Below are 12,673 nucleotides of genomic sequence, written 5' to 3' on the forward strand. Positions count from 1 at the left end.
ACCGGAGAGTGACCAAAAGTACAGAGATAATGGAAAAGGGGCATCAAACAGAAGCTGGAAGGTAAGAGAGGATATTCCTGAAAATGAAGAGCCAGAGCAGAGCTCCAAAATTTTACGTACAAACCTCTCAAAATCTCCGGTGGACCCCATAATGACAGGTGAGCATGACAGACCCACAGCAGTCCAGCTAAGGTTAAAAGAACTGAACAAGATTCAGTTGCTACCCACTGTATGAGAAGACAGAGCATCAAGTCTGAGTAAGCCAAATTAACTGCTGAGACAAAAAAAATCAATACCCTTTGGAGAAACAGAGTTTAGAGTATCTACAATATCAATGGACAAGATACAATCTAAAATTACTCTATCTATGAAGAAACGGAGAAATGTGGCTCATATGCAAGAGAACAGACCGTCAGTGAAGACCAAGCCAAGATGATTCTGATGGAATTATCAGACAAGGATTTTAACGGAGCCGTTATAACTATACTAAAAGATGTACAGAAAATATGCATGTAATGAATAAGAAGATAGGAAATAGCAGAAAAATAATAACTATGAAAAGGACCACATGGAAATCTTCTCTGAAAAAAAATTCAATGGATGGACATAATAACAGACTAGAGTTGGCAAAAGCATCAATGAATTTGAAGACAGCTCCATAAAAATTATCTAATCTGAAGAAAAGAAAGAAAAAAAATTCGGGGGGCAGGGAATGGCACAGGGAGAATCAGTGGTATCTAGGATAATATCGAAAGATCAAACCTCGTTATGACTGGAATTCTAGAGAGAGGAAAAAAAGAGACTGGGGTAGAAATAAAGTTTTATAATGGCCCAAATTTTACCAGATTTGGTGAAACATATAAATTGACAGATTCAAGAAACTAAGTGAAAGCCACAAAGGATAAACACAATATCTGAAATTACTCCACTAAAATGCACCTCCTCAGAAGTCAGCCTTTGACCCAGCAATTTAAGGTGGCCACCGAATCCCAATACGTCACATTGCGTTGCGGGTCTGTTTTGAATCACTGCCTAGCAGTTATCATTTCCTGATATATTTCCTATTCATTTATTACTGGTTTATTGTCTGTTTCAACAAAAATGGGAGCTCAAAGAGAGCACAGACTTTGTCCATCCAAACAATGCTTCCCAGCATTAGTGTTGGATAAATACTGGTTGCATGAGTGAAGAAAAGTCTGTGTAGTAACTTCACCTCTGGTCTTATATTTTCTGTTTTCCGTGATTTATTATTAAATCTAGGTGTCATATAAATATTTTTATAAGCTGCGTCTAAATCTAACTGGAACAAGGAAGTGTATAAACCAACACACCGAGCAGTAGCTACGTGTCAGGTGCTGTTCTGGTGTGTTGCATACACACATGACAACCCTAAGGACAGACACTGCTACCACCCTAACTTTTGGATGAGGAAACCCAGAGAGAGTGAAGCAAGACTCCTTGCCCAACTTCAGGCAGCTAATCACCAGCAGTGTCCAAATCCAAATCCAAATCCAGACGGTCTCAGTTTAGAGCTGGAACTCTTTACCACCATGTCACAGCATATACCTAAGCAGCATATTATAGATATTACAGTTTAGAAAGCAACTGTCCATCTGGCATCCCATTTGAGACTCTCAACTAGCCTGTGAAATAGCAGGAGATGATTACTAACCTCGTTTCATAGAGAAGGTAACAGATGCTCAAATATTAAGTCCCCATTCTATGAGCTCAAGTACAGGACAGTGTCCTGGTTCACACTTGTAAGCTCTGAGCCTGACACAAGGTAGATGCTTCAGGGTTTGCTCAGTGACCAGCACCACATCCCACAGCAAGTGAGAGGGCAGAGCACAGCTGCACCTAGATCCTAGCTGGGCCTGCTGTCTAGGAGTCAAACAATGGTCAAGTGGAAATACTGATGACGCGCACACACCAGCAGCGAGCGTATATTAAGTATCCCATGGGCGTTACAGGCAACAGACAGTGTCAGAATCAGAGAAGCAAAGCAATCACGGAAGACCGGGACGACTGTACAGACAGGCTTTACTGGAGAATACAGAAACTGACCTTGGCCTTAAACGAAGCAAGGCTTTCCACAAGCCGAGAAAGGGAAACAGCATCCTAGGCTGGGGGAAGGTCATAAGTAAAGTATAAAAAGAAGAACTGGGCTCGGTGGGTTCAGGTAATATTGGTTACTGGAAGGTCTACGTGAGAAGGTAGTGAAAGATAAAGAGGGAAAGGTAAGTGATAACTAACGCAGAGATATGTGAGTGTTGGAAGAAGCAATTAGGACTTCAGACCACAGGAAAATGGGTAACCACTAAGCGCCTGGGGACACAGAAAAACGGAAATACAATGGACAACATACACATTGCAAGATACCTGACAACAGAGTTTTCTAGGGATCAGGATTATAAAACTAGAAATTAAAGAATCCACCAGGCTGGTGAAACCAAGGAGTCAGAATTACTGATAACTTCCATCTTGGAGGCTGTACTGACTTACACAACTGTATTTGGAACTCCAAGGTGGATGGTATTGTCAATTAAAGAACACAAAGCAAGTTGCTGAGGAGCCCTGAAGCATTTTCCTCCAAGGGGATAACCTGATAGGCCAGATCCATCACACCAGGCCAGGAGAGAGGAGAGAAGAGCTGAGGAACAAGCCAACGAAGAGAAACTCCGATATCTAAAGTTCAAATGGAAACACATCAGCAGTAGTCACCACCATAGTGGCCAGAAGTGCTTAAGAAATAACTACGTAGGTTGCCCATCTGTTTCATCTACTAAAGGAGATTGCTTTCTCTTTGACAAAGCAGCTGAGTACATGCTGAAATTGGAGAGAAGCTTTTAAGAACACAGGAAAGAAAAAAAATTTTTGACACATCAAGCTGTGAGTCTCGTCCAGATAAAATGCCTGATTCAGACTGAAATAATAAAGTCACTTCATACTCAGTGCAAGACTTTGGGATTTAGATAACTTTTTTTTTCACATGATGCTAAATGTGCATCATCATTTGATCATTCTTCCCGGAAATACATTAATATAATTTTTTAAATGTAGAAAAATGTCATTTTCATGTATATCAATAAACCAGGAAAAAAGGGAATATTCTTCCAATTTTCAAAGATACAAAGATTACTAATATCAGCCCTAATTATGCCATGCTTTCTTTGGACCATTTCAAATGTTTTAGGGTAAAGACAGATCATGCTAATAATATTAGCATATGTCATTTCTTAAATATATTTCAATTAATATATTCTCTAATTTCAATTTTAATTTCCTCTTTGACCCTTAAATTATTTAGAAGTTATTTGTTTCCAGGCAGCTAAGGATTTCTTACTTAACACTGTTATTAAATTTGAGCTTAAGTCCACTGTGGTCAGAGAACATACTCTGAACAATTTCAATCTTGAAATTTGTAGGAAGTTTTCTTTAGGGTCCAGCATATGATCTATTTTGGTAAATGTTTCATATGTACTTTAAAGAATGCAAAACTCTGTTTCTGCTGGGTCAATTAGGTCAAGTTTATTCATCACTTTATTAAGATCTTCTACATCCTTACTAATTTTTTGCCTGTTTCTTCTACAAGTTCTTGAAGTATGTGGGTGTCCCACTAGGGTTGTAGAAGGATTTTGTTTTGGATCTTCCTGCCAATTTTTGCTTTAAATATTTTAAACTTCTGTTATTTGTAAGATACAGATGCTGACTCCTCAATCATTATGAAATAATCTCTCTTTATCTCAAAGTAGCATTGCCATGTACTTTGTCTGATATCAGTATAGCTATACCAGCTTTGCTTCAGTTAGTGTGTATATTACATATCCTCTTCCATCCTTCTGTTTAAAGTATACCACTTCTTTAAAAATTGAACCACTATACTGTACACCTGTAACTTATATAATATTGTACAGCAACTATAGGTTAATCAAAAAATAAAATATCTTAAAATACATAAATAAAGCATCTCACTTATAAGCAGTATATAACATGGTTTTGGTTATTTATCCAGTCTGACAAACTTAGTCTTTTACTGGGAGTATTTAGTCCATTTATATTAAATGTAATCATCAATATTTATATAGATGAATTTATAGTTACCACCTTACTCTTTATTTTCAATTTGACCTCCTACTTTATGTCCACCTTTTATTCTTTTTTTTTTTTTTTGGATTAATACAGTGTTGTTTTATTCCACATCTCCTCTCTTTTAACATACACATTTTATTCTTTTAAAAGTTACCTTAGAGATTACAATATGCATCCTTTACAAGTCAATGCAAATTATTATTTTTACTATCCCCAATAATCCTAGAATCTTAAGATACTTTAACTTTATTAACCCCTCTCCTGCCTTTTGTGCTACTCTCATACATTTTAGTTTTACACACACTTTAAACTCTAAAAACATATTATAGTTTTGTATGGTCAACATTCATATATTTCACATACATATTTACTCTTTATGATGTCTTTCATTCCTTCCTGCATTTCCATCTGGGGTAATTTCCCTTCTGCTTACAGTAGCTCCCTTTAGTATTTATGGTAATGCAGTTTCACTACTGACAAATTCTCTTGGTTTTTGTCTGAAAATATCTTTATTTCACCTTCATTTTTGAAGGAAGTTTTGGCTGAGGAAAGAATTCTAGGTTGGCAGCTTTTTTCTCTCATTACTTGAAAGATGGCCATTTCATTGTCTGTCTTTCTTTTTTCTTAATCATTTATTTTAATATGTCACAGTCGTTTTGTTCATATTACTGCCCCTTTAAAAATGAGGTGTCTTTTTCTAACCTCTGGTTGCTTTTAAAATTTTCTCTCTGTCACAGGTTTCCACAGTCTTATATTGATGTGCAAAGATACGTTTCCTCTGTACTCATCCTGCTTGGGGTGTTCTAAGTTTTTTGAATCTGTAAGCTGCTGACTTTCATCATTTTGTAATATTCTTAGTATTATATCTTCAAATACTGCTTCTGTACCATTCTCTCTCTTCCTTTCTGGGAGTCCAACTTTACATGTGTTAGACCTTTTAGGTATGCCTCACATGTCTCTAATGCCCTTATTTCTTTTTTATATTCTTTTTTCTCTGTATTTCAGTTTGAGATGACCTACTGACCTGCTTCCCTATTCGTTAATCCTGTCTCGCACTGTGACAATCTGCTATTGGTTCTAACCACTAGGTTCTAATTTCAAATACTTTATGTTCTAGAATATCTGTTTGGTTTTCCACAATACATTCAAATTATGCTGAAACTCTCTATTCCTCCATCTAATTATTTTGTCCATCTTTTTCTCTATTGTCTGGAACATATTTACAATTATTTTTAGGTACTTGTCAACTAACTCCAATATCTGATTCATCTGTGGGTCTGCTTCTATTGCCTTGTTTATAAGTCATGTGATCTTGCTTCTTAGGTGGAAAATCATTTTTTACTGTATGGTGAAGATTGGAGAGTCTCTATATATTGTTATTTTCTACCTGCAAAAGAGACAGAGAGCTCCCCTTATTCTCTGTTGCACAGGTAGGGAGGGAGTTCATCACCCAACAGGGGGTTGAGCTGGGCTGGTCTGCCCTGCCATTTGTGTAGGACTCAGTCTGCCTCTGGTTGGTCCCTGTTCTAAGGCCTGGGTCTCCATGGAGTTCAATGAGACCTCTGTCTCCTCAGCACTGGATTCAGTTCTGCCCTTAAGTAGTCTTCAGGATAGCTCTTTGGCCCCCCGGCCCACTCAAGCTTCAAAACTTGGCATGTGTCTTGAGCACGGGACTCATCATGTTTTGGGGGCTCCTCCAGCTTCGTTGTTTTTTTTTTTTTTAACATGTTGGATGTTATAAGTTTTTAATTGTTTTGCGGGGGGCGGGAGGGTGAGGGTTTGTCTGCACCGCACGGCTATGGGATCCCAGTTCCCTGACCAGGGACTGAACCCAGGCCCTTGGCAGCGAGAGCACGGAGTTCTAACCACTGGACCGCCACGGAATTCCCAGCTTCATCTGTTTTTTACTCCAGATCCAGAAACCTCTTCTGGTTTTTCTGTCTCCCAGAAGCAGCCTCCTGCCAGGGGCCAAAGCTGGATGCTCACCTGCCCACCACACCTGGACCAGCCGCCACCCCAGGTGATGAGTGGTTATGGCTCTTCAGTGGGGTTTTCATCTCTTGCCTGTTCTGTTTTCGGATTCCTGCCACAACAGGTGTACATTTCAATACCGTTTAATACCGCAAGGCTGTGGGAGGTTTCAATGTGTCTTCCAGAAGCTCTTGGCCTGCCTCTTCAGATCCCCTCCCAATGTCCTGCTGGGAAAACCAGCTATGGGTTTGAGGCCACCCTTTCCCACCAAGTCTCCAATTTGTCACTCTAGTAATGTGTGACCATAAACCTTTGCTAGTTTCTCTTTCACCCAGTAGCAGCCCCCTGCCTCGGCTTCTGTGTCCAGAATCAGCGTGCTTCTGCAGAAAATAAAATGGCTGGTAATGCTCAGTGCACCTCTGAATGATTCTTCCTCCTCTGGAATCTGAGTCCAACTATTCCTCACTGATTCCAGAACACTACAGAGCTTTAAAAATATGATTTTTATAGTTGTTGTCAGCATCTCTAAAACTATATCTTGTAGTACTAATTACTTCTGACGAATCTCTAAGATATCTAGTAGTCTTAATATTTCCCAAAGTACAGTTTAAATATGCTTTTGAAATAAAAGCATTGATAAAACAGTCACTTCTTACCTCTTCATAAAACTTCACCTGAGGTACAGCTTCATTAATTTCATTCAAACAAAAATCTTTAAATAGCAAGAAACCTAAAGAAAAAGAATAAAAAATTTCAGGGTGGGCGATGAATGTAAATTTTATCCCACAGGGTGTTTTCAAATTCATTTGTTTCAACCTCTTCCTCCCCTACCCTTAAAATAAAAAAGGGGGTTTCAAGAGGCTACTTAACGCCTAAAAGGAAATAATCCAGGTAAAGTTAAGAGAATCACACCCCTGGTGCCCTGCTTTGAGGCTCCTTCTCTCTTGGCAGCCCCCCTCCCCCTCCCACTTTTAAAAACTGCACAATTAACAGTGCTAGCGTTTAGCACCACTTACTGCTACTGGGCACCAGAACAAGTGGAAGGTTAACCAAAGAAATCAGAGATACAGGTAATACAGAAGTTGGTAAGAGTCACCATGGAGCTAATAAATGCTACGTCACAGAAACAGAACTACAACTCCCTTAAGAAAAACAAAAGAACTACTTTCCTAACCTTTCTAGGCTTTTCTCTCACCACTTATTAGCTCAAGTCCCTCCAAGTCCCTACCAAATACCTCGTGCCAGAGCAGATCACCCATTCCCAGATCCATGCCTCATCTTCAAGCAATCAGTACCTTCGGCTCCGGATACCACCCCCATTGCACAGTGCCTGCTACACAGTGGGAGGCCAATTAATATGTGTTGAAAGAATGTTTGTTTGGATGGCCCTTCCAACATGCCTCTGCCAAAGTGCTCACCCAGGTTAATTATCTGATTACAAGTCTCCCACCCCAGGACCAAACCCAGTGGCCAGCTCAATGCCTTGCACCTAGTCAAGCCTCAGTGAATGAATGAAGCTGGAGAGGACAAGCTGACACCAGACTGAGGGCAGAGATACTGGAAGATTACGAAAAGTCAAAAGCAATGAGAAGGTCCAAACAATTAAAGGATTGTTAGGAGAGACAGAAGTCACAGGAAAAAAAAAAAAAGTGAAGAAAGACACACAAAAAGTCTAAAATGTTGGGCAAAGGTAGATCAGAACTCCCCAGGTAGGACAGGAAGGAAGCAGCTTTGAAAAGATTTTCATCCAAGTTAACATAAGAGTTATATAACTTGAGCCTGTCTGTTGTTGCCCCATAAATTCCCCTCCATGCTTCCAGGAACATGACCTTTGAAAACGGTAAATGTTTGTTCAGTGGAACTGGAAGAAAGGTATTTGGACTACTTGGTTAGCTTGGCAAGACCAGACTAACAGGGGCTGGGTGCACAGCTCCAGCAGCAGCACGGCCGTGCTCATACTGTCAAGGGACTGCAGCAGGGCCAACATACGGAGGGAGTAGGGAATTCAAGAAGCAGACGAGTAGGAAGAACTGAAGATGTGAATCTCTACCGATGTGCATGTTAATATTTTTATTTTAAATAAGAGAAAGGTTGACTTTTTGTTCTCATTCATTTCAAAGTAATTTCCAATTTCCCTTGTCATTTCTTCTTTGGCTCACGAGTCATTCAGGAATGTGTAGTTTAATTTCCAGATATTTGGGGTTTTTTTTTTTTTCAGGTATTTCTGGGATATTGATTTCTGTTTAATTCTGTTGTGGTCAGAGAACACATTCAGTAGGACTTCCAATGCTTTTAAATTTATTGAAACTTGGTTTTGGCCCCAAACTTGGTCCCTCTAGGTGAATGTTTCAAGGGTACTTGAAAAAAAAAAAAAGAGAAACAGTATATAGGGTGGAGTGTTTCATTAAATAAAGTAAAAAAGCAATTAGGCCAAGTTGGTTGATAGGCCTGTCCGGGTGCTCTAAATCTTACTGACTGTCTATTTATTCTCTCCATTATCGGTGGAGGACTGTTGAAATCTCCACTTGTAAACTGGAAGGGAGAGGAAAGAAAGAAGGAGGAGGATGAAGAAAGGGAGATGAATGAATAAACATCCAACTTAATATGTTGTTTACCTACTTCTTTAATGCAATTTCCATCATCAATGTGTAAGATAAGCCAAAGAATTATTTGGAACATCATACAGGGGGAAAAAACCAGTATTTTCCTCCTGTCTGTACATAAACTGAAGCATTACTTTCTATCACAGCAGCTGTTAAAATGGGGCAGCCAGAAGAAAGATATTTTTTTGCCTTTAGGATACATCCTAGATCGTTGTGTTCCAGGCTGAATGCAATTTACCTTCATTAGACTTAAATTACATTAAAAAAAAAAAAATGAAGCATTACTCAGATTAGAACAAAAGCTAAAGGGCAAAAATAAGGAAATAATTTGCCTAACTGGTTCACTTCATCAGTGCGATTTCTCCAGATTTCAAAGAATAAAAAGTAGTGAGCCAACACCTGCTTACTAGGTAACTGTGGAATGTGTTTACCCTTGTTTCTATATTTGAACCACTGCAAACTGCCTGAATACTGATTAACTTCCAAGTGTATGTAACATCCAGGAAAGGCAAACTATCCCAATTTGCCACTAAAATATTTTGCAAAAATTGGTAGAAAGAATTGTATTATCTTTTATAAGAGATCAATTAAGAACTTTTGAAAGCATTAAATATACGTGGTTTCTATGGGAAATTGAAATATATAACCACCTAAAAAATGAAAAAGAGGGAAAGAAGAATATGAAAAAAATCTTGTAAGAAATAATACCTGTCCTAGGTTTTACCAAGGAGATTCAAACACTGGAAAGGAGGATAGACTGCATAACTGCTAAAAGTTCCTACCAAAATGTACTCATTTGACAAAGCATTTACTGAGTGTCTACTAAGAGTCACCGTGCTATATGCTGGTGAAGACAGAGTTTTTCCCATAAGAGACTTATGGGTTTGTGTAAGGGGCAGACGACAAAGTAGTAAACAAATGAAATAACTGTAATTTATGGGAAATTATATAAAGTAATTAAATATGATGCTGAGATCAATGATAAAACAGAATGTCAATAAGACCTCTCTGAGCTGTGGGATAAACAAAGTACAAAGCATTTCAGATTAGAAAAGGCCAGAATGCCTAATCTCACACCTTCTATTCAATATTGTGAGGTCAGTGCAATAAGAAAAGGAAATAAAACTTACTAAAATTGAAAAGGAAGAATTAAAACTAATTTTATCCCTAGACAACGTGATTAACTATATAACAAATCCTATCTACAAAATAACTACTAGAATATATAAGTGAATTTAGGAAGATCCATAAATGACCATAAAATACAAGGTCATTAGCTAAAAGAATCAATGACATTAGATACACTCACATCACACAGTTTTAAGATGGAATTCTGAAACAAGTCCATTTGCAATAACATCAAAAAAGAACCAATACTTAAGAATAAATAAATAAGAGATATACAATGCCACTAAGTGGAAAACTATATAATATGACTGAAAGATGTTAAAGAAGATCTAAATAAATGGAAAGATATAGTCAGTTCATGGATTGTAAGACTCACTATTGCAGATGTTAATTCTCCCCAAATTGATCTATGGAGTCAATGCAATCCTAATGATAATCCCCATCGGCTTTTTAAAGAAACTGACAAGCTGATTCTAAAATGTATATGGAATGTATATGTATAACTGATTCACTTTGTTGTAAAGCAGAAACTAACACACCATTGTAAAGCAATTATACCCCAATAAAGATGTTAAAAAAAAAAAAAAGCTTACTGAAAAAATAAAATTGATAAATAAAAAAAAATAAAAAATAATAAATAAATAAATAAAATGTATATGGAAAGGCGAAAAACCTGGAATACCCAAAACATCTTGAGAAAGAAGCAAAAGGTTCAAGGACTTACACTGCTTAATTTCAGGACTCATTATACAGCCATGGTAATCAACACAGTGTGGTACTGGCATAAGACTAAATCATGAAACAGAATAGAGGATCCAGAAATACACTTATATGTGCTCAACTTATTTTCTACAAAGATAGCAAAGCAATTTATTAGGAAAAGGAAGTCTTTTCAACAAATGGTGCTAGAAAAAACTTATATCCAAATGGGAAAAGAAAAAAAGAAAGAAATCTGAAAAAGGCCTATATCCCATTTATGTATACATTAAAAAAAATACCTCTTACAAATCAATTTTTAAAACGAAACAACCCAATAAAAGAATGGGCAAAAAATGTGAACACTTCACAAAGGAAGAAATATGACTAGCCAATAAGCACATTAAAAGGGCTCAATACCGTTGGTCATCGTGCAAATATAAATTAAATCACTTTGAGATACCACTTCATAACCACTAGAAGGGCAGAGTTCAGAAGACTGACAATATCAAATTTTGGCAACCAGAAGCTTCGTTCGCTGAGAAGCATATATAATGTCTTGGACACGTCCTCGTGCTTCTGAATCAACAGGCAAAGAGGGGAATTACTGTGCTGGCTGGGATGATTGATGGGCTGTGACTCCACAATGGAGGGAAGGGGAAAGAAGGAAGAAGGGAGGAGAAGAATAAAGGAAAGAAGGGGAAGCTCTTCCTTAGCATCAAATACCAACCAAAAACTATAGAAGGAATGATGGAGTTAGAAAATCAACAGGTGCCAAAACCCGGGGGCAAAAGTTTGATACGGAACAAAATATTTACACAGTCTCAAAAGTAATCTCCCATAAATTACTCATTACTTACAAAGGGAAAGCAAAGACAGGCCACAGATTTGGAGAAAACATTTGCAATATACATATCTGATAGAGAACCTGTATCCAAAGTATACAAAGAATTCTCAAACTCGATGATGAGAATATAAACAACCCAGTATTTTTAAAAATTGAGCAGAAGATTTGAAAATTTTCACCAAAGATGATATATAAATGTAAAATAAGCACATGAAAAGATGTCCAACATTGTTAGTCATTAGGAAAATGCAAATTAAAAACACAGTGAGATATCACTATATACGTCTTAGAATAGCCAAAAAAAAAAAGAGAGAGAGAGACAATGAATGCCATTGCTGACGAGCAGAGGATGTGGAGTAACTGGAACTCTCCTAGACTGCTAGTAGGAATGCAGGCTCATTGGAAAACATCTCTTTAAAGTTAAAATATCCATTTGCCATTCAACCCAAATAATCACACTCCTAGGTATTTACCCAATAGGAATGAAAATTTATATTCACACAAAAATCTGAACACAGATATTTGTAGTAGCTTCATATATAATATCAAAAAACTGGGTATAACCCAAATGTTCTTCAATTGATGGCTAGGTGAACTGTGACGTACCCATACGATGGAACACTACTCAACAAGACAAAGGCATGAACTACTGATACATCCACTATAAGTGAATCTCCAATGCACTGTGCTAAGTGAAAGAAACCAGACCCAAAGGCTACATGCTAAATGAGTCCACTTATGTGTCATTCTGGAAAAGGAGGAACCACAGGAACAACTAGATCAGTGGTTGCCAGGGGTTGGGGTGGGGTGTGGCGGTCAACCATAAAGGGCACTAGAACATTTGCGGAGGTGATAAATCACTCTGTATCTTGACTTTGGTAGTCGTCATACAACTTTATGAATTTGTCAAAACTCACAGAATTGTACATTGTAGATGGTGAGTTTTATTTAAATTATACCTCAATAAACCTGACTCTTCCTGCCACCCCACCAAAAAAAAAAAAAAAAAAAAAAAGTGGTGCTAAAGAAGAAAGAAAAATAAGATTGGGTACATACAACTAAGCCAGGGACAAGGCTCAAAAGATGTTCCTGAATAGTGGCTTTAAGTCGATCACAAATTGGGATCTAAAATTTCCAGAAGCTAACGCCTGATCACTTAACATGGTTGTCAGTCTCTACAGGATGTTCTTCATAAAGCACGAGTTTGTATGGAAGATAAAATCATTCACACACAGAGGCATGGGACTAAAATAAGTAATTACAAAGGTTCTGGGTAATGCAGAGGCTGGAAACAGCTATTCTGACACATTCAGGATACACGATAGTCTTTACAAGTGAA

At 37.7% G+C, this 12,673-nt stretch overlaps 1 protein-coding gene across 1 annotated transcript in view; it reads right to left on the bottom strand.

Moving 5' to 3' along the window:
* Nucleotides 1-12,673, bottom strand: part of GRK3 (G protein-coupled receptor kinase 3) — a 117,203-nt gene that overhangs the window by 55,790 nt on the left and 48,740 nt on the right. The window contains exon 3 of the mRNA XM_027124441.1: nucleotides 6,717-6,790. Within this exon, the coding sequence (XP_026980242.1) occupies nucleotides 6,717-6,790 (74 nt within the window). The remainder of the gene's footprint in view (nucleotides 1-6,716; nucleotides 6,791-12,673) is intronic.

This window comes from Aethalodelphis obliquidens, unplaced genomic scaffold (assembly GCF_003676395.1).
Source record: "Aethalodelphis obliquidens isolate GAN/ISIS:26980383/991018 unplaced genomic scaffold, ASM367639v1 scaffold28, whole genome shotgun sequence".
Classification (NCBI taxonomy): domain Eukaryota; kingdom Metazoa; phylum Chordata; class Mammalia; order Artiodactyla; family Delphinidae; genus Aethalodelphis; species Aethalodelphis obliquidens.